This window comes from Vanacampus margaritifer, chromosome 3 (assembly GCF_051991255.1).
Source record: "Vanacampus margaritifer isolate UIUO_Vmar chromosome 3, RoL_Vmar_1.0, whole genome shotgun sequence".
In the NCBI taxonomy this organism is placed as follows: Eukaryota; Metazoa; Chordata; class Actinopteri; order Syngnathiformes; family Syngnathidae; genus Vanacampus; species Vanacampus margaritifer.
The window spans coordinates 21544765-21568183 of NC_135434.1; the positions used below are offsets into that span (position 1 = coordinate 21544765).

At 37.6% G+C, this 23419-nt stretch overlaps 2 protein-coding genes across 6 annotated transcripts in view; one reads left to right on the top strand and one right to left on the bottom strand.

The window, feature by feature from the left end:
• Nucleotides 1-309: 309 nt before the first annotated feature.
• Nucleotides 310-13286, bottom strand: tango2 (transport and golgi organization 2 homolog (Drosophila)). The gene is made up of 9 exons (XM_077562521.1): nucleotides 13155-13286; nucleotides 12297-12413; nucleotides 8156-8244; nucleotides 5977-6096; nucleotides 5774-5891; nucleotides 1810-1877; nucleotides 1492-1642; nucleotides 864-968; nucleotides 310-700 (listed from the first exon to the last, which is right to left on the bottom strand). Exons 2-9 carry the CDS (start codon nucleotides 12350-12352, stop codon nucleotides 580-582), a joined length of 828 nt encoding a protein of 275 aa, XP_077418647.1. The 5' UTR covers nucleotides 12353-12413; nucleotides 13155-13286; the 3' UTR covers nucleotides 310-579.
• A 1259-nt stretch (nucleotides 13287-14545) lies between these two features.
• arvcfb (ARVCF delta catenin family member b) overlaps nucleotides 14546-23419 on the top strand; it is a 201064-nt gene continuing 192190 nt past the window's right edge. For all 5 annotated transcript variants that reach the window (XM_077560509.1, XM_077560507.1, XM_077560508.1 and 2 more), the window contains exon 1: nucleotides 14546-14829. The gene's annotated coding sequence lies outside the window, so the exon portion shown is untranslated. The remainder of the gene's footprint in view (nucleotides 14830-23419) is intronic.

The following is a 23419-nucleotide window of genomic DNA, read 5'->3' on the forward strand; positions in this document are numbered from 1 at the left end:
CTTCAATATAAAGTTATATAACAACTTGTTTAAATTTTTTTGCAGAATTTGAAAATGCAGAACCAAATGAAACTCACAAAAACATTTGTTCTTGCTGTCTGTAAATACAGCAAAAAAGCTTGACTGAATGTGATTCGTGAATCGATAGCTATTAAGAGTGGCAAAGAAAAGACAAACACACGTGCTAAGATGTATTCTTCTATCTTTCTACAGATGTGTAAATCACCGATGACTCCATTGAGAATCCTATTGGGTAAAAGAAAAATGCAACTAAATCTTCTGACGGGTTTTCGACTGATTAACTGATGCTGTTGTCAAAACATTTTTAATAATAATAATTAAAAAAAAACAACAACAACAATCTTTGGCAATCCTTTAAATAATGTTCAGATATCATTTACAGTTTAATCAAAAATAAGGACTTGATAAGTGTGGTGGTAGCTCCTGCTGTGTTGAATCCAACAATGCTACTATTAGTTACTATGGCGACATGGGACTTGGACACAAAATGATGATTTGGTGATAATGCATAAAGCAGCAAGGCTCTGAGGCACAAAGTGAGTTTCCTTCATATCGTCTTCATGTGTGCAGCTTGAATTGGAAAGAATTGGTGCACCAGTTGTTTGTGTCACAATTGAGCATGGTTCGCTCTGTGAAGGTCACGTTCCCCTTTGCATCAATCAGGATAATTGTATTGGTCCTGAAAGAACAAACAAAATAAAAATGCAAACACAACTAGGACAGGAACAGGACACGTTATTCAATTAATTTACTTAATTTGGTGCAGTGGTTTCTGGCAGGGACTGCGCTTGCATCTGAGCCTTAGCCAGGGGGATGCTTGCTATCTGGTGTTAGTAACCAACCTGGTGCCATAATCAGGAGTGCGAACACACACGGCTGACAGAGCCCGGATCATGGACTTGTTGTAACCTTCACCTTGGCTCTCCTGATCGGGATCAGGCGAATTCCTGTTCAACAGACACATAATGCAATTACGGGTTCTTAGAGTGAGACGGACATATTTCTATCTCCTGAGTTTAACCTCAGCTACACAATATGGATACAAGTATTGGATCAAGTGGCAATCATAATTACTGGAAGTAAAAATAGAAATACAACAGCTTCCTGAAGATGTTTGTTTTTCTTTGTTCTTATTTATAACTACTTAAGATGTACAAATTATTTGGAAGTGGACAAACTGTGTGTTTTTCTGAGAGGGGTAGCAATGCCAAAGTATTGAAGATGCTACTTAAGTCCTCACATGTTCAAGATGACTCATGTTCATGAGCCTTGATGAAGTATTTCTAATCTCTGTTTAGTACAGGTTATTATAAAGTGATCCAAGGCGGATAAAGCAACCAACTTTATATGATCACATATGCACACAACCTCTAAAGCACTACATTAAAATACAGTTAAGTCGTTGTGAAAAAAATAAAAAACATTTTGATGTGGTTTGTTGAGATTTGTGTATGTCTGGTTTGCACGTACAGCTCTTCATTATTAAGTACGCCCAGCAGCTCTTGCACAAGTCCATCGCAGGACAGTGACTGGTTGTTGACAATGCTGCTGAAGTGCCGCTTGCCTTGCAGCAGTTTCTTCCACGGGGTGTCCAGAAGTGAATTACTCAAGCTGTAGATTCCTGTATAACGGCACAGGCAAAATATAGAGGTGGTTAGCACATTGGATACATCACTGCAATCAGCAAAAAAAAAAAAAAAGTACAGGCAAAGAGGAGGGCAAAAGTCAAAACATTTTCTGCAGCAATCATATTTAAAATGCATGGATGAACACACACAAAAAACAGACCTGGTTTTAGATGGATGGGTTCAGTGCCGCCTCTGTTTCCATAGTAACACACATGATCTTGCATGGTTCTACATCGGACATCATAAAATGAAAAAATAGAAATCATATATTTTATTGATAGAGTTGCTAATATATTCCTGAATGTGTGCTGTGACAAACATATGGTCTCGGAAATAAATACAAAAAGATTATGTTAAATTAGTCACCTGATTGAATGAATTATTTTTGTGAAAGGCAGAATCAGCTGGTTGCCATGTAAATGTATTACTGGATTACAGGAGAAATTAAAATTTGCAGATGCTGGAGAATTAAGGCCACAACCCAGTATAAATGTTAGTCAAATTCAACATAAAAAAAAATACAGCTGCAGACATAATTAGGTGCCTTGACCATTTATTTAGTACAGTGGACCCCCACTAAAGTATTTGCGATGGATAAGGGATCGGGCTAGCCCCCAAATAGCGAAAATCCGTGTATCCGTGTGCCGACTGAAATGTAATGGAGAGAATTAAAAAAAAAAATAAACTCCCCAAAATTCTTAAAAACACTGATAAGCCATTTACACCAAAATATGGGTGATTAGGGGTTGGACAAAACAAGAAATAATAATAAATGAACAAATAAACAAATGTTAAACTGCAAGTATGCACTGTGCTGGTATACAAAGGTCTCAGAATAGTTATTGAGAACATATTTTGTCTCAACAAAGGGGGGGAAAACATGTCTCAATCCTTCGATCAAGAAGAATCCAATCTTTTTTTTCCCCACGTCACTTTAGTGACAGACCAACTACTGGCATCAGTCAACGTGAAATGTAATACAGCATTACCTTAATATCAAAGTGGGGAAGACAAAATCAAAATATTTGCCCATGTGTGGGTCACAAATTGACAATAGACGTAAAATAAATTTTAAAGTTCAAGCTAAACGACGGAAAAGAACCAAAGGGCTTATGCTGCATTCGAGGATGGTCGGAAGTCGGACTTTTCTGAGTTCATCCATAACACCATTAAAAGGCACATTGTGTAATAAGTGACCACTAGATGTCGCTATAGCAGCGAACACAAATAATAGGTTGAATCTTGGCACTGTGAAATCTCTCGGTCTCCACAAGAGCTCCTACCTCCTGAGCAAATTGCATGTGCAGCAACTGCTGAGAATCATTATGAAGAAACACATCAAATACATCGCTACTGCAGTCAGACAATTTATTTTCAAGTGCGATTGCAGCACGTTGCTAGGGTTGCTATGAATGAAAAACATGGCCTTAATCAGCAATATGCCCAAGATGCCTCAAATGATCAAACACACATCATTTGTAGGCTTGAAGGAAAACATGAAGCATTTGAGCCGTTTCTGCTAATGGAACTAGAAGAAGCGGAGCGCCAATTTTGGGCTTTGACGAGTGAACAGCAGGACGTCAAAGCCACAGAGCAGAGGCACAGAGAATGAGTAGGGAAGAGCAGAAAAGAGGCTTTTGCTGATCTCTGCGTGTGAAGTCATCAGCATGCAGGTTGGGAGACCTCAAATGAAGAGTCCTCAAGATTGAAGCAGCAAAGCAGTTTCTTAAACACTTCGTGCAGGGTACTTTCCTCGGGTTAAATATCATTTATATCAGACCTATACTGCAAGATCTATAGTAAATGTCAAGACCATGGATTATGTGTCTTGTTTTGGTCTTGTTACCTATAACATCACGTTTCAGGCTGCGTGCACGGATTTATATATGAATGGGCTACCAATGCCACTTACCGTCGAGAGAAGTGAAGCCACTGGCGGCCATCTTACATTGCCAATCGCTAAGCCCGCCTAACTAGAATACATTGATTTCTCTGTAGCTTTTCATGTTATTTTTTGTCTCTACGGGAAAAAATGCCACCATGTATGGCATTCGGTTGGAGCATAAGTCTGGGAAAAGCTCTACAGTACATTTAATCATAAAGAATATGATTTTTTATTTTTTTCTGATCAGGTATATCTTCCAGGGCTACTCAAAGATTTATCTCCTTCATGTTGTCGGAAGAACCAACAATCAAATGAAAGTAAAAGTGTTTGTGAGGGGCAGTGTTGCTAACATTTTAAAATAATTATTTCAGTGTATAGAAATACTCAGGGTGACGGATTAATTTGAACATCTCAGTTTTAATCCAAACATTATTATTGTGTTCACTAAACAACACTAAACAAGACAAAATGGCAACATTTTGGAGGAATTTGAAGAAATGCTGTCAGTAAACTCTAATTATACATTTATGGAAAACATGTCTGTGTCACCAACTGTAAATGTGGAGACAGTTGATAAAGTTCCCCTGGAAAATCTAAAATGTCCTGGGCGCTTTTGCTCCTTTTAAAACTAAGACCATTTCATGCCAACCTAAAACTCCTTTGAGTTGCACTACGAGCATAATGACTTTGAAGTCAAAGTGCAGGAAAGTCAGCTATTTAACATCAGTAAAGAAAATGTTCAAAAAATGTCTTCCGTGGTATCATCGATGTAGGAAAATGGCATCCAGCTCTCCTCTTGGTAAGAAAACACAGGCCCAAGTGATCATGCCAACATCAACATTTGGATTTGTGTGGAATTTCTTGGCTGCTTAAAGAATGCTTTGGTATTGGGTACATTTTCTGCTATGAAAACACTTGTCATTTCATGTAAACATCTAACAATGTGCTCTTTCCTATTCATTGCTATTTTAGGACACATCAATCAATCTTTAATGCATGTGAATGTGCATATCTGAAGCCCACAGTTCACCAGCTCAGGGTGGAATACTCCAAAAAAGTACTATTCATTGAGACTGTTTTACTACTGCTATTTTTACTATTCTGCTACTCGCAAGTTCTATTTCTACAAAAACAGCAATTGTGTTTACCCCATAAAAGATATGGTCATCCCAAATTAGCCATGCCTTGGTTTTCATTTAAAAGAGAGTGATGTGAATCAGAATAAACACTTTTTGGAAAGTGAAATGTTGGTTATGCCTTGATCACATCAAGCATAGCGCATCTTAGATGAAATGGCTGAAATATGTATGAAGTAGAAGACGTTAGCTCCACTAAGGCCAGTCTCGCTGTCGAGTTCTTGGAAAGCAATGACTAAAACTAAATCACTTGTGTGTAGGACATGGAGCATAGATTATTAATCAAGGTTGTAATGGCTTAACAAGCAAGACAACCACAATCTACAAATTAGTCACGGCCAGACTAAACAGCCATTCCTTTAGAGTTCTAAAGTGTACACATGTTTGAAGGTACACTTTTTGAGCTAGTTTGAGCTAGCTTCAAGCTAACAGTAGGTTTTACTGAAGTCAACGTGATGAAAACATTCCTATAAGAAAATATTAGACATTCTTAATGCTTTTATGTGCATTTTTTTTTATTTGCACTTTTCCACGCATGAAAAGATCGACTTCCAAAGTGTCCTAATAATATGTGAGCATACAGTCCATATAGTATTATATGCTATTGCTGGTATGAATTGCAATTGGACTAACCGAAGCTAAAGACTTCAACAGGCTAACCCAGTCAAGTGCATGCCAGTTGAAGTTTTTCATCACAGCATCTTGTTTTGGTTGGATTGATATGGCCATTAAAGTCTTTCGGGCCGAAATCGAAAATGTACTTTTGGGCAATTTTTGGCAGCTAAAGATTTCTAGCGTCTTTAAATTCCCTGCCAGGCCAGCTTCTATGGTTACAGTATGTGGCGGCCCGACACCACAGACACGGTGGCCCGTGGCCCTTGCATGTATCTGAAATAGTCTTGGATGCGGAACTAAAAAAAACAAAACATTTCCCTTTACCCTCTCTGGAACGAGTCTGACTTGTGTGAGTGCCCTCAGCACATCGTTAAAATGCAGAACACTTTTTAAGAGCAGAAACTTATTGAAAACTTTGCCAAAACTTGATTTTTGGGATGTGGTTTGGTGAAAGTCCAACTAATCCACTCAGCAAATAGTTTACTTACTTGAACTCTGCTGTGAGAAGGTTGAAGCCGTTATACAGGTGACTTTCTGTTGAGACCTTCTTTAGGTAGGAGTAGCAGTCCAACTCCTTGTCTACAAGGTAGTTGGAAACAAGGGAACCTGTGGAATGGTAATGATCGATTGTAATTCTATTACAGTACTCTGAAAATTATACACTAAAACCAACAACCAAAATAAATATGACCTCTTCCTTGCGCATCTGGATTGGGCCGTCCTTCCAGGTAGTTTGTGATTGCAGCTAGCCTCCCGTTTTTGGTGATCCCCAGCCATGACCCTCCTTCTTTACCATATTCCAGGTCTAGACCTGATTTGTGGGACATACATGCAAGAATCTTTATCCAAAAAAAAAGCACCATTTCTTGCATAAAATAATACCAACGCTTTGTAGTGTCATATTCAGATTCAGATTACTTGTTTATATTTTCCACAATTATTTCATCATTTGTTTGATGTCTGTTACACACAGCTGGTTTGCATTAGAACACAAATGAAATGCAAAAAAAACAGCAAAGAATTCTGAGCTGGATGAAATTCCAAATCATTAAAGGTGAAAGTTGCTTGAGGCTTAGTGCACATTTTTTTCCACCCCCCACCTCACAGGATGAATTTAAAGGCTTCCTGTAAGGGACTGTGCAATCAGCTTAATTGACGCAGTTTACTACAACGGCCCCCACGTTAGTGGCTCATTAAGTCTGTATATTTACAGTGAACCTGTGCTTCCTTTGTGCGTATCCCTGAATATCGAATTAAATTGGACTATCCACCTGACATGTGATGCACAGCATTAATCTTCTTGCAATCATGAAAAATATATATAAATCAATAAATGTGCTTTCGCCATGGCACATTTCCTGACTTGACATGACAGGCAGGGGAAAGGAAAGGTCATTTAAGTCAACTGCAGTTGCTGGTGATCAATAAAGACAGGCCACTTAAGCTGACAGTGACCAGTAGAGCCAAATGATCTTACTGCTCTAAAAGGTGAACAGAAAGCTAGCTCAATCCCACTGGGAGCCGTAGCTTACTTCTCGTCTCGTCATGCTACATCTCCTTCAGGACCTCCCCCCAGTCCCGCCGATAAGGCAGTGCCATTATTTCCTGTCACATCGCATAAAAGCAGACATCAATTAAGGACCCAGGGCTCAAGTCCTGACCCGTCTATTATACAAAAGGGACAAGGATGCTATCTGTGCATTTCCTCCTCCAGAAGAAAGAAAAGGATGATTGATTCCTCTTTGCGAGAATGTGTATTGAACATTAGTCAATTAAATATAGTTTAGTACAGAAGGGAATGTCCCGTGACAGAGTGGAGAATTTGATTCTGGGGTGCAAGAGAGACTATTCGTTTATGATTTAAAGCTATTTAGTCTTGAATAAAGCTGCAGTCAAGGAGAGGTCAAAAAGTGTTTTTGTGTGTGTGTGCAAATTCTCCAACTATGTGGAGACATAGCCACAGGACTTACTTGAATTTGACATGCCATTCAAAATCTAAATCTAAATCTAAATCTAAAATACCAAAGGCACAAACATCGTCTGCCTATTTAACGTTGTCAGCTGACCTTAGCAAAGACAATTACTCATCAGGGTGCAAACCTGGGTCACAATAAATGCAATATAAAGTACATTAGGTCTGCACTTAAAAAAAAAAAATCACAACAAAATGGGGAATTAATACAATGAATTTATCTTATATGAAAATGAAAGAAAAATATTTTAATATTTAATTTGGCTTTATTTAGGCCTTTTGGTTTTAAGTTTCCTTTCTTCTGGCAAGAAGAAACATGTGAGAAAAATGGTGAAAGTTTGGGAGCATTTTAGATTGAAACACGAAAGACACCTAGTATCAAGCCGCTAGGACCAAAGGTAAAGCTAAGGTTAAGGATAAGGTAAAGCTTTATAGCACAAATCAGTGAGACTAATGTTAATGTACCACACTACCAAAATGTTAGCCCTACATGTTTACTAATGTAATAGGGTTACAAACTTGTATGATATTGGAAAAAGAAGCAATATGCCATACGGGTGTAATATTGCAATATTGATATTATTGTGATATTTAACATGTACCTAAAAACACATTTTTATTATCTAATGAAATAAAGAAAAATAATGCAGCAAAAATAACCAGGCTAAATGTATTCTTACCTTAACGTACTATAGAAAATCTGATACCACAACATGCCTAATTTTAAGTATGGTCGCTAAGACAAAAATCGAATGCAAATGAACTTGTGACCCGTCTCTGTGGCTACAGCAATTCTATGAATCCAAAGAATCTTTACAGGTGTGGCCTGGTGGAATGCGATAGATTGATTGCTGAGCTACACTTGTGATTTTCTTGCTTCTAATTTTGCATGACTTACCACTGAGAATGTCACTATTGGCTCCCCAGAAGTCTGCAGCCTTCGATGGTCTGTTGTAAAACTCATCTCTGTTGGCAGCCAAAATTAGCCTTGGGAGAGAGCAGTCATCTTGTTAGTATCTTTGCTGATTCAGTCAGCCATTTGGATACATTTCTAGAGTGAACTTAAGTGCATCATCACCACTGACCGAACCTCACAAGGTATTCACTCGCCTTTATATCATAATTGTACATGCAACTTCAAATGTTTAACAGTGAACCCACCTTCAAATCGCCATTCAAAAACATCTTTTTCCTTCCGTACTAATATGGTTCTCCTATTTGCTAGCATTGCTAGCATCAGTTTCATCTTGTTCTACGCGAGTGCATAGTTTTAACACTCCATCCAACACAGTCTCACTATGCACTATAATACATGATGGTTGAGAGTCACCCTGTTTTTCACTGCTTTGGTCATTGCCCACGAGTGCCAGAAGGGCGTGTGTGGCTGAATCAGGCGCCCATGCATAGGAGCACCAAAACGTTTTGCAGTATTATAAAGCATGAACCAGAGCCACAATCATCTGGCTGTGCTACACACAGACAATAAATAAACCTTTTTTATTTTATTTGAGCGGAGGCATTGTGCCTGCCGGACTGAGTGCTGTCGCCCGTTTGAAAGTTGGGCATTGAAGACAAAAATAATATTGGTGAATACTACAGTATAACAATTAACTCATTCACTGCCAGTGACGGCTATAGACGTCGAAATAATTCATTTGAACTATTTCTATTAGTTTAACATTTTTTCCACTTTTGTTAACAAGAGTATGAAAACTTAGGAAAAAAATTGTACATTTAGAACAGATATAAAATTTGTGATTAATCGTGAGTTAACTAGCGAAGTCATGTGATTAATTACGAAAAAATTTAATCGCCCGTCGCTCCTAATTCTTAATAATCTTTTCTTCTTTCTTGTTTTAAATTGATTTTTTTAAACAATCTTTTTATTTTTAAAGAAAAGATTATTAAAAATTAGGGGCGTCGGGCAATTAATTAAAAAAAAAAATCATAATTAATCGCATAAATTCACTAGTTAACTCATGATTAATCACAAATTTTATATCTGTTCTAAATGTACAACAATTTTTTTTCTAGGTTTTCATACTCTTGTTAACAAACGTGGGAAAAAAATGTTAAACTAATAGAAATAGTTCAAATGAATTTTTTACGTCTATAGCCGTCAATGGCAGTGAATGAGTTAATTTGGCTGCATACGCGATGCTCTTGGTTTTACAGTGAATAGCTAAAGTTATCTTTTATACAAATTTTCAACATTAGACTAGACATACATTACATATCATATTGGCATGGAAGTACACTTTTTTCACAACCCTGAGGTGCCGGTAAACATCTATACAGTCAATGTAACAAATTGTCTTTTTTTCCTTGGACATTTTTTTTTTTTATACCTGCCCTTTATTTTGGATGATTTTCTTATTCTCAAGAATTTACAGTGGCTGCATTAGGGCCCCTCATTATTCTTGGGCAACGGGAGCATAAACCTTACTGAGAAGAAAATCATCCCCAAATGATCTAATAGAGGTCAACCTGTAGCAATCAAGGGCTAATCATGATAGCTTGTTAGCGTGGCGCTAAAAATGGCCAAATTCTAATGATGTCACATACAAGATGCGTTTGGGGATTTTTCACCATAGATCTGGAAATAAGTAAGGACATATCAGTTAGTGACTGATTGATAATCAGTCCAGTAATGTTCACTGATTTTTTTTCTTAGTGGATGTCTTCTCTATAATGAGTCAGAGACTTGCTACAACTTTAACATTTCTTTGTAAAACATTCAGCAGTCTTGAGAATTGCACATTAATTCAGTTGTAACTACTGGTCTATATATAGCACTGCTGTTACTGAATGAGGACAAACTACGCTTCACCTTTCCCCGGGTTGATGTTTGAGTCAGTGCACAAACACCTCTGATCTGATCTCCTTAGGCAGGGTCAGAATCCCAGAGACAAGGACAGAGATGGACTTTTTCCAGGTAGGACGTTGGCTCTCAGCGTTTGGGGGATTAAAATAAAGCCTGGCTCCACATCATACCCTAACTCATACAGATGGCTCATTGTGCAATAGTGCACACGTCTGCATTGCTCACTGAAAGGTCACATTTACTTTCTACTTACAACAGTACCAACAACATTGTCAACACTACATTAGGTGAGATACAATACAAGAGTATCAAGTATATTACATCACTATCATTAAATTGTCATCAAAAAATTACGTTGTCCACCGGAGTCTAATGTGAAGTCCAATGTAAGTCTGTATACTAGTAGTACAGACTTTCATCAGTCGACTCAATATGATAGCATCTATTCCAGTGTTCACTGTGTGGGCTAAATGCAGGGGGCAAATTCCATTCAAGAAATTCACAATTTTAATTATTATGTAGTTCTAATCAACAGTATGATTAACATAAACTACATCTCCAATAATGCCTTCAAGGCCTTCTCTGTTGAACCAATCACTCAGAGAAGCACAGACCTACGTTTGCAATTTACATGAAATGGTTATCATTTATCCCCAACAGTCTTTATTTCATAATGTGTGTCTCCATCCAGTCATTTGTGATGACCAATAAAATTTCAGCTTCTACGTATTACCATGTAAAAGTAAATTTGTCCAAGACACATACCGTTACCATTGAAATGGCTGTCTTATTTTTACAATCAAATTACAGATTCACCACCTTCGTCAAGGCTCACAGTGATGTCCATATTTTTCCATCCTCTGACAGTCTGTTAGGTTTACCCCTCTGATTGGTTGATCTTGCTATGCCCACCAAAGATTGATTCACAGGGGATTTTGGGGGAAATGTACAAAAACTGAGACCAAGAACAGTTGAGCTCTGAAATTTGAGCTGCGACCACATATTTGCTTAAGGTGGTGGCTGAAATATAGCCCGAGTCATCATGGGGCTTTGCCACGCCATGACCAGCAGCACTAGCCACCAGCTAGCTCACAGGCTAATAGGCTTCCGCGCGCCACAAAAACGGGTGGCAGGCTCGTCAAATACATGACCGCCTTGGCGTTGTGTCGGAGGTCCACAACAGAGACACTTAGAGGAAAGTGAATTCTTTATTAAACACAGTGACACACGTTATTCATACTTATACTTCACGACAGACATTTGGTTACATATTTCCTACTAGTTGTAAATCCAACAATGCTTTGCTTTTCAGCATATTACGGTAGCCTAATTAACACAGAATACAGAACACTTGGAAATGACACTGAGCTGTTGTGTAATTTGTAGTAGAAGAGGGACAATGCATTTCTCGGGGTGTAGTGTAGTGCCGCTAGCTAGCTAACCGCATGCTGTAGCTGTAGAAATGGGCCACCAAGGTACCAATGAGGTGAAAAACAAATAATTAAATAATAAATAATGAGCATGGGGCGAATCATGTTGGACACCCAAATGTGTCAAGCCCAAACAGCCCTAATAATCATATCACATTGTATTTGTTTACAGTGACTGATGAAGTTAGATGTAGTTGTTTTATCTGTTATCTTTGAGTTACATGGTACCATTCTCTTTTTTTAAAACATAATCCTTAAATCTAATGTAATTGCCTTCGGCTCTTCCATCATGACATGTACGTGCTTCATAAGGTAACCTCAGAAGCATTCCACATCATCGCATAATGGTTTTTGGGGCTGCCGGGTTAATAACTTTTCTTTCAAAGACAAAAAGCCGTGCTCTCTTGAAAATTCTCATTTTCAAATGTAAACAGCATGGCTTCACAAATCAAAGTCAAGTGGAATCTAATGAATACCGTCAAAGTCAAGTGTCCCACTACATCTGCTTGTTTGGAATTATTTTGTAGTATTAATTGGACATTGCTTTTAATCTAAATGTGCCAGGTTTTCTCTTCTTATACTACAAGGAGAAAACTAAAAAAAACATCGCAAATGAACTTTAACGATGAACTAATGTAGTTCATTTTTGGTAAAAATAAAATAAAAAATAAATTATGAACTTAACTAGTTCATTAAAAAATTTGGTTCACATCATAGAAAATGTATATAAATGGACTTTCTCTTGAGACTGTAATAAGTATAAACAATACAAAATGGAAAGTTACCTGTAGGCATTTTTTGATGCAGGCCGGGGGTCAAATTTAATAAAAATGATACACATGGATGTTGTGGGAGATTGATGACAGGATTTTACTCAGTCCACCTTCAAAAGCTGGTCATGTCTGCCAGAAGGAAGACAACAGCAACAACAAGGAAAAAACAAACAAACATTTAGGATGGTTGGGCTTAGGGTTTAGTTATAGGGTGTTGAACTTGAAAATTTCTATATAATGACTTGCACAGTATAAACGTACAATACGTGGACCTATTCAATTGGAGTTGCTGTGTCAGAGCACCCTCATGACAATGTTCATTTGAACTGATGAACTCCAATCACAGTATGTTTTGTGGTGACAAGTTTAAAGACAGACTGCAATGTTTTGGAACTGGTAATAATATTTACAGTAGCCAGCGTTACACACACTAACAAAAGGTTTTACGATTTTGTCACACAATTAGACTACAAATACAATGCAAGTCAAGAACTACGTAGATTACTGTAACTATGAATATAGATGTGACAAGACTTGACAGGCAATCGAGGTTAGCATTATATTTTATTTCGGTATAAGGATAAGCCAACATACGTAGTATTTTCGGTGCTAATACTAACAAATTAACCTTTTGGCCTCAAGCACCACACGAGCGAGGCATGGTTGCGATTATGTATGGATTGAAGTATTTGAAGTTACAATGTTACACACAGTATAATTACAATTCCAGACTACACGTATATTTTAATAGCTTTGACGATCAGCGGCGCCAGCTAACGTTAGCGAAATTAGGGCCAACACTGCAATATTATTTATGGAAACAAATAAAGCATATTTTGTAGTCATCCCTGTGTGCAAAATAAGACTCACCGTAGTAACCCTCTGGAATGATCGCCGGTGCAGTGCAAAAGTTTATTTACTACTGTCTAATACCGCTTCTCTACTGCCCAAGGCAGGTAGCATTCCCAGAGGTGATCTCGATTTAATTATGACTCCCTCCCGTTTTATGTATCGTGTGTGATAGCTACAGCCCGCACTTGACGTCCACCGTTAACTATAGGTACATAAAACGAGCGCATCTTTTCCTTCCAAGGTCGCTGATTGGCCAGTTCAGTCCACTGATCAGGGGTTCAATCGCAGTAGTAACGTGAACACAATTTTATTTCCGGGTCCTGTAATTACCAAAATAAAAGAATTGCAGCTTTTAAAATATGGTTGGAAATACCTGTATTTTTCAAAATGATGGCTTATTAAATGGTCAAATATTATCCAAACAAGTTAGTAGAGTGTAAATTACATCGAAGTTCATGCATGATGCTGTCAGAAGACACATTCCTGTAACACAATACTGAGGCATACAACATATTGGCACTTTTCATAACATGTATAGCACATCTCATCTCATCACATATCTCAAAATGAGGAACAAACAAACAAACAAACAAGCAAACAAATAAGCAAACAAACAAACAATAGCTAGATTTTTCAACTTAAATTTGACTGGAAAATATTTATTGCTGTTACTGTAGAATCTGTGGCTGTCTTTTATTTTGGGGAAAAATGCAAAAACATTTTCATGCATTTATGTTAAATTTATAACATTTTCATACATTAATGATATATTTATTATCGTAAACAGAAACACTCATTGTTGTAAATGTTTTTGTTGTGACTTTCTGCTTGTCAGTCAGGCGTCACCATATAGTGAGTTATTCATCGTGAGTCACAACTCATCTTATCTTAATTTATGTGAATAAATTGTTATGAAACAGGTAGATATCAACCTACAACACTTGATTTCTATTCATCTCTGTTCACTTTCAAATTATATATATATTTACAACATTCCTAGGAAATCATACTGTCTCATCACTGGTGAACTATTTTTAGAACTGGCCTGCGGGCTACTCCTGTGATTCCTGGGTGACCCTTCTAATAGAGGCCTCAACATTGATCACTAAAAATCAGAATCAAGAAGGAAGGACTGCATGCAAGCAGGGGGATCATGAAGAACTGTAGATTTTATTTTAATTCCCCCCCCCCCCCCTATAAATACGCTGGCCGAGTGAATTCTCACCAATAGAAAAAAAGCAACTATAATAATAAACAGTCAGAAGAGTGACTTAATGATTCCCCCCCCCTGACGACATAGTTCAGTATTTTGCAATTCAACGCTTGCTCCAATTCTGTGCGGGTGGCGATGGGCGGAGACACTGTCTGTGCCCGACAGCATCCTCTGTTTTGGATGAGAGTGGATAGAGGCCACGCGACACCACCCTCATTAATTAGCAATTATTCACCAATGTAACCAAGTTACAACTTTTCACTCAGTGCTTGAACGTTTTCGGGCGTTTTTGTGCAAGTACCGCATTACACCGAAGGCAAGTGAACGCACCAATATCTGAGATTAGTGAGGTTGACAGAGAAGGTCCGCAGCAGCTAAACTGCATACGAAAAGCGTAATCATTCTAGCCACCGGACTACTGCTCATCATCTCGCAGGCTCTCATCTCGTCCGTAAAGGAGGATGGACTGGACAAACTGAGGTAAAAGCCGTGCAGCACATTGCGTTGTCGCGCAATTCCATGTGCCTATTGAGCTATACAGCTTGAGCTTGCAGCACCAAGTTGGATCTGTGCTTTACAACTCACTATAACAAGGGGGCGTTGTGAATGCAATTGTGAACTATATTGGAAAGGCAATGATGCATCTTGATTCGCTGTACGCTTTTGTCACATCCCTACTCATTAATGTGTCACGGGAAAATGTTTTGTTTTGTAGCTAGGTAGCTTACAATAGAAGTATATTAATTTGCGGGCTAATTTCCCTAATTGTTCTACATTTTGGAAACGAGCTGCAAATAATTAAATTCCTTATTATTTACGTAATTTTGCTCTTTACGTTTAAATGAGTTTCTATGAATAATCTTAGGTTGCATGTAATTATGTCTGTCAGTGGCAGATGTTTATGTTATAGTGTCTTATTCAGACTAATGTGCACAAATGACTGAAGACCAAACCTTGAAAAGGCTCTAAATGAAGTTATCTGCATACTCGCACCATTTTCGTTTCATACCCGGCTTTCAAGTGGAGGGATGCATGCATTCAATTAACGTGCTCGAGCACTTAATTTACAACCACTTCTTATTGAGCTTCAGTCAAACCCCACATTCTGTGGCCTGCATTGAATTGTACTATGTTAGAACAATTGGTGAGTTCTCAGGCTTTGATAAGAAGAATTAAAACATTGCTTTAGCACCCATGTTAGGTCACTCTTATGATCTAGATGCTTGATAACTATTTTAACACGTGTTATTAACACAATCATAAGGGCTTTTTGTTCCCCCCCAAAGATAATCTTTCATTAATTTATTACAGGTGTCACTGAACATTATTTGCCTTCTTAAATATTTTGTAACCCCAGAAACTAGAAAAAAGAGGTGACTATCTATGGCAGAAAACTGCTTTTAATCTAGATGGTTTTGTCTTCAGGCTTTCATCATCCCCACCTCGTGTCACCATTGTCCCATCTTAAAGGTTAAAATGTCATTTTTGTTGTGGTACTGATATGACTTGAGGCTACGTTCAACCTTGAGGTCTTTAATGTGCTAAATTACTGAGAACGATGCTGTCCCTGAAGAAGCTGTGGTATTTGAAACTGTCAGTTCTGTGGCATAGTTACTCATTCTGATTTGAATGCACAATAAAAGCTGGTTAATGTCAGATCTATTGTGCGTATTATTGGAGCGTGACCCGATAAGTCATGGCACCATCAGGGTTATTTGAGCATCATTCAAAAATGTCAAGCATCCTCATGCATTGCTTGCATGTGGCTGTCATATTGCATTCGCAATGGTAAAAGTATGGATGGTACAGATTCAAGATATGTTAGCAGTATTTGTATTCACAAGACATGACAGACTGTGTCTCACACCAATGTGAAATGCTTTTAATACTTCCTATTTTGGACCGGAATCATGATTTTTCATAATTAACATCATGTTCCTTCATTAGATGACCAAATAGAACAGACTGAATACCTTCTTTTGTCTCAGTTGTTTCTCTTCAAACTCAAACAGCTGTTGCAGGGCATGGAAGAACATCTCAGGGATCAAGCGTATCCAGGCAATTTTTCTTGCAAAACACATCTGAATGATAATTTTACAGTACGTATCCCTGTTGAAGAAAATCCTTTTTTTCCCCATAAATATTCAGAGCAAGAAGTTTTCCCTTGGCCCCTTTATCAATGAGAATGAAATCAGGCCAGATGTTTTTAAGAACTGACTAACAGCCAAAAAAAAACATATTTTCTATAGCATGTCATTTTGCATGTTATTTTTCAAGACTATACAATTTGACTAAAATTAATCATATTTCTTTTGAGTTAACTGTCAAATGGCTATTGCATTTGACCAACTAGTGTCCGCGATGATGATTTACTCAACTGCAGACACCACCAGGCATTTGCTGATGTTATTTCCCAGATAAAACAATCAACCTGTGTTTCAGATCTGTTCCCACTGCACTTGAGTGTACTTGTCATGAACGACCTGAGAGGACTTTGAGTGTAGCCTTTGGTCCTGTGATTATTTTCTCAGTTTAAACAGACTTTTGTTTCAATCCTATCTCACAGACTAATAATTTTACTTAAGCATATCGATAGATTTCCACAACTTTGGAACTATTCTTTAGAACTTTTAAGTGCTCCCACTTGGGAATGTCATCATCAGTCAGAACTCAGCCAGAATTTTGAAAAGCAAACCCAATAACTACATAGCGACCTCATAAGTTTGGCTTTTAGTTCAATTTTGCTTGATAGTGTATATCTGTCCATCAGACTGTAGGTCTGTCAGTCTACTTTTTTTTTTCTTATCCGGTATTTGAGTGTATTTATTTAGTAAAGCATTATATATCAAACAGATAGTACTATTATTTATGTAGCTGTTGTATTTTTAAAAAAAATTTTTTTTTAAATTATGCTTACTGTTTTTTCTTTGTTCTTTAGCTATCTTTTATTCATGTCAGCTTTACTCTGCCTCGAGTGTTTCCTCATCAATGGTGTTTCCTGACAGTTTTATCATCATTCTGTCAATCATACAGTCATGCTGCTGTTTGTGTGCGCACGGGTGCAGCCAGGGAAAAACATATCCCCCGGCGCCCCACCTCATCAATGCCACAAATTGAAAATACTATTTTCTAAGGTCTCTGTCAGTCTTGGATCCTGAGAATAGTCATATATTTTCTTCTCCTTGCAGCGGCAGTTTGTGTGTGCGTGTGTGTCATGTTTGTTGACCCTGCTTTTCATTGTGGAAAAGCACTATGTGATGCAATGTTTGTTTAATGTATTGAAAGAGGCATGTATTAGAGAAGAAGTCTTACAAATCCTTGTGTTAGGTTGGAGACAGGCATGATGGAGCCTTTTTATTATTGGTTGACAGAGAGTTACTTCCCTTGTTACAATGGCAAGGGAATATTCAACACTCTCAAGTTGGTGCTTTCTCCTGTGTCAATTTACTCTTTGTTACTGTCTCATAATGTAGTGCAGGTTGAGGCAGAACTAATAGTTTCCTAATTGCTCCCTCACTGTCACTTATCATTGACACACCTGCCTGAACACACACCATGAACGCTCTGGCAAAGTTACGTCAGTTTACAGGTTGCACTTGCCACAGCACAGCTGTAACACCATGCTGAAGGGTTTGATGGTCGCATCACATGCTTTATTAATTAGAGCTTGGACTCGCACCCAGAAGTACCCTTCGCTATTTGTTTGCCGCTTAACTCATTCACTGCCATTGACAGCAATAGACGTCAAATATTAATTTGAACTGAATTAGTTTAACATTTTTTTCTATTTTTGTTAACAACCGTATCAAAGCCTAGAATTTCTTTTTTGTACAGTTAGAACAGATATAAAATTTGTGATTAATCTTGAGTTAACTAGTGAAGTCATGCGATTAATTACGATTACAAATTTTAATCACCTGATGCCCCTAATTTTTTAAAAATAATATTTTCTTTATTTATTTATAATTTTTTCAAATAATCTTTTTTCTTTTCTTTTTTTTTAAAGAAAATATTATTTAAAAAAATTAGGGGCATCAGGTGATTAAAATTTGTAATCGTAATTAATCGCATGACTTCACTAGTTAACACACGATTAATCACAAATTTTATATCTGTTCTAATACAATAAAAAATATTCTAGGTATTCATACTCTTTTTAAACAAAAGTGGGGAAAAATTAGTTCAAATTAATTTTTGATGTCTATTGCCGTCGATGGCAGTGAATGAGTTAATCAACGAGTTTTGTGTCAGCTCGAATGGGTCACAATTTGTTGTTTGGCATGTCATAATCCCAAAAAAGAAAAATCCAATTGGATCATAATGGAAAATGGAGACACTTAGACATATGACACTTATATGGTGCTTTATCTACACCATATGTTGCCCAAAGCACTTTAGCAAGCCTCATATTCACTTTTGTGAAGACATCCGAGTGTACAAAGACACACTCACACACACACACTCATTTGTGTAAACCTACGGAAATGTGTTTAAAATAACTTACTTCTTTAACCTCCAGGATTCCTCACTGTACCCACCCAATGACAGAAATCTTCTTTTGGACCAATTTTAAATCCATCAGCTTGCATTGTACCAGCTGCTAGCTAGCACTAAGCTAAAGTAGGCATTTTTGTATTTCGTCTCCCTTCCTAGGACGATGAGAAAGGCCAACAGCGAGTAAACAAAGCTGTTGATAGACTACTTAGCTGGGTGTTATTGGCTATCTGCTTAACAGTTGAATTGACAATTGAAATGACACTGTAAGCTACGCACTGGTTAGCGTTATTGTTTTGGCGTGCAACATCGATTCATGCACAGCTCTAGTATTAATTGATGTTTCTTTTTAACCTAGATTTAATGGTTTGGTTGACCCATGGTTTTAATTCATGTGCAATTCAGGAAGTTTTGCAGACATGTCTTGTTTAATTTCTTTCAACAAGAACTAGTTAGTATTACTGTCCATGACTTGGGAGCTTGGCTGTGCGAAAATGTGTCATTCTTAACTCTTTTACCGCCCAAAACGTGTAAAGACGTATACTAAAATCAAAATGAATGTTGCCAAGAACGTTTATTGATGTTTACTACGTTTTTTTCTCTCAATGGGAAATGGAACTTGTTGCGCAGCGCTCCTTTTGTGAATGGGTTTAAAAATCACAAAAAAGCCACCAAGTATGGCCAGTAGATGGCAGCATTGTATCTCTTTTCAATGGGCTCCTGGTAGTATGGAATTACACTGTAACATGACAAATCTGATGAAATAGAACGTTTTCAAGGATGACGTGAATGATTGCCTGAATGAAAGCCTTTGTCACATTAAATCTAATTCACAAAGCGTCACTAAACAAAAAATGTTAGTGTCAAAGTCACTGTTTTTGCTCAATGTCATTCAAATTAACTATTTTCAAATGGTGATTACTAAAGAATGGAATAAGGTAGAAACATACTTTTTTCTCTAATGAAAGAATAGAACGCAAATTTTCATGTTTATATAGTCAAAGCACATAATATTCTGTTTGCCTTGAAAGATGAGTTAAAATGCTCAAAATTGGCTGGCACTGTCGAGGTTGTTTTTTGGATAACGTGTGGCAGTAAAAGAGTTAAGCCACGGAAAGACAACGTCTACAGTTTAAATACGGTTGGCAAACGCGCAAAGTGTATGTACGCTACACCAAATGATTTGGTAAGCATTGCTGATCAAAAAGTGATGGTAGACCACTGCATCATTGAACAGCGCTAAACTAACTAAAGCATCCCAAGTGAACAGGAAGGTCACAACAAAATACATCTCATTTCCATTAGGTACTTAATGGTTTGTGACCCATTAGAAAAGTTTTGACCTTGTTATTGTTCCTTGTCTGCTATAAAGGAGACTATTAGAACACCCCTTTGCATATCACTATAAATATTATGCTCTACAATGCGAGCAACTGTTAATGTTATTCATGTTAGCGTTGTTCCTAGCTCATTACAGTTTCATGTTCAGCGTAGCATTTCATTAGCAAGGTTGCATGGGGGTTGTTGAGCAGCAGCATTATTACTACAAGAATGCTATTATCAATTTGCCATATTATTTGCATTACACCATTGAGTACTTAATACTTGAAGTGTTTGTCTTGGGCTTGATGAATACCACATCTACAGTTAATGGAATAAAAATATAGTTTAGACACTGGATTTTGCTAGCATTTCTTTATGAGCTAAAAGCTCAAAGATCTATTAATACATAAGACTTTTTCTGAAATATTGTTCCCAAATCTGTCCAAGCCTGTATTTGTGATCACTTATTATTTTCCCAAGATGATTTGCATAGAGTTGTCGCCTTTGGTCTACTTCCCTTCAATGGCTCTGCAAATTCCAAATTGTTACTAGATATTGGTAGGAAGTGGAACACGCTGTCGTATACGATGATCCAGAACATCCCAAACATGTTTAGTGGGTGGAAGTGAGTACAATGGCCCCCACGCAAGACGTGAGATGTTTTCAGCTTCTATGAATTGTGCACAGATCCTTGCAACATGGGGCCATGTATTATCATGCTGCAAAATGAGGTGATATCACGATATCTAAAATGTGCCTGTATTTATTGTCAATGACATATCATATGCCGGCCCATTCCAACGTTGACATCAGCAAACCACTCTGTGATATCTGCTCTGTAAAGTGTAAACCAGGATTCATCTATGAAGAGAACACTTCTTCAACGTGAGAATTTGCCCATTGATGTTCAAATACGGTGACGAACTGCAGTCAGGTCGAGACCCCCGAGAACAGCTTTGCAGAAATTCTTTGGTTATGCAAACTCATTGTTGCGGTAGGCTGGTCTGAGACGATCTTGGAGGTGAAATTGCTTGTTGTGGAGGTCCTGGTTAGTTTGGTTACATGTGGTCTGCGGACGTGAGGCCGATTGGGTGTATTGCCAAAACCTTTGAAACACCATTTTTGTCCAGTGCTATAACAACATGCACACATTAGATGTACACAATTTGAGTTATGGTGCACATATGAGGAGGACATTTTGTGTGATTGTCATCACAGATGAGATTTTTTTGTGTGCCAAATTGAAGTGACTTGTGATATTGAGCAGTCATGGAAAACAAGTAGGGACCCAGAGTGAATGTCCCTTTGTGTGTCTGACACCTGCAGCGCTCATCCTCCTGATCCTAACGTGATTAACATGCACTTCCAAGCTCCCCGGCCCTCCAGCCGCACACCCCCTTTGGCTGGCCATGCTGGCACAGCTCTGTTGTTTTGGCACTTGCTCCACATTGCTTCTATTGCTACGGGATAACTCAGGTCTTTGTCTGGGATGGACCAATATAGTAATGATTGAACTGTAAGATTCAATGAATTCAATTAATGAATAGCTCAAACGATTTTTGGGTTGGTTTGAACAATCATCATATATAATTTCATGTCATACCATGCATGATGTATGCTGCGCCTTTCGCTACCATCACTAAAGATGACAATAATCACTCCACTAGGCCTAATTCTTGCCAGAATCAAAACGTTAACTCTGCATGTGTCTTATGCCTGTTTTTATTTATTTATTTTTGTTTGTTACATTTTTACTTAAAGCAGAGGAAGACTTGCCACGAAATAAGTAGAACAGATATTCCCATCAGAAAAGACTCAGTCCAAGAATTTTTGCTAATATTACCAAGTGCTTCAGTGCCATGTTTAGTCAGAGATGATCGCCAGTAACCAGGTGGATGACCGAGCTGAAGAGTTGGTTGTTAGATGTTTAACATTTTATTTTGGCTGCTACTTCTTTGTATTTTGTTCACTTCTGCTGACTTCCAGCCACCATCGAGCAGCTTTTTGTGGATTTGGACTAGATTCTGTAGCAGGTGTTGGACACATTCACAAGGACAAAATTGTTGGTATTCCAAATGAAAACCCAACAATGGTGATGTAAAAAATTGACTAGAGGAGGATGGGTGGTTCTGTTCTGAGGCTATTTTGCTGGTTCATTCTGCTGCGTCTCTTGAATCTGTGCATGGTACAATAAAATCTACCCATTAGAGCTTTCACTATTCATATTGACAGCAATGAATCGCTTCCAAATGGGTTTGAATCATAGTCCCAACAAATAAAAAAATCCATAATAATGAATGGAGGATGGAGGCCACTTATATAGCACTTCAGCCCCATCATACGGGTACTCAAAGCACTTTACAAAGCCTCAAATGTGCTTATTTGAAAACTACAGTATGTATGAGTTTGAACCGGACATTTTGGCTGCCGTTTCTAACTCCAGAAAAATATTATTATTATTTTTTTAAAGGATACCTTGCCGTGCTGTGGCCAAAGATGCAACCCGGGTCAGTTATGAATGAATAGTTTATTTCGGTTCCATACATAATACAGAAAAGAAAACACAAACATTGTTTTGAACAAATCAATTGATAACTGAAAAAGGAATAGGCTGAAGCACCAGACTTATTATTGCCTATCCAGTAGTGTCTCGTGAATCACCTAAAATTCCAACAGCAATGCTAAAAAAATTTATAAAAATACTACCCAATACACATTATAATTCCTACATGTTTTACATTTTATCAATGGCACTGTAAGCATGAAATTTATATTCAAAATTGTTCTTAAACCCCAACACAGAAGTACTGTACACAGCTTCAATGCATCAAGTCCATTTAACAATTTTACATCCAAAAATGAAACACATCTGTATTTTATGTTGGTCCTCACTTCACACATAAATACCCCCCTTCAGTTCCAGTTTACTTCTCTTAATGTAAAGAAATTCTGAATACAAACACGTAGGCTATTGTTCACTACACGAAAAAGCATTTCCAATATCTTCAAATCCACAATATCCATACATTATAAACTACCAGATCCTTCAAATAATCGATTAATTGATTCTCTGTTACCAACCTAATTAATATTCCAATCATTTTTTTCTGTAATTTAATAACCGGGTCTATATTTGTTTTATACATACGTTTCCCAAAATTCAGCACAATATGACGTGAGGCAACGGAAAAGACAAAGAGTACAAGAGTATGTGCCTTTTCGTGCTGTAGGTGGATCCTGGTTCCACAGGCCT

What these genes read in the sequence shown, in the direction of transcription:
- tango2 (XM_077562521.1), bottom strand. Translation starts at nt 12,352, where the DNA reads ATGTGTATCATTTTTATTAAATTTGACCCCCGGCCTGCATCAAAAAAT. An exon ending in TCCAGATGCGCAAGGAAGAG is followed by an intron (nt 5,892 to 5,976) that starts GTCATATTTATT and finishes ACCATTCCACAG; the next exon opens with GTTCCCTTGTTTCCAACTAC. An exon ending in ACTCCTGATTATGGCACCAG is followed by an intron (nt 701 to 863) that starts GTTGGTTACTAA and finishes TTGTTCTTTCAG; the next exon opens with GACCAATACAATTATCCTGA.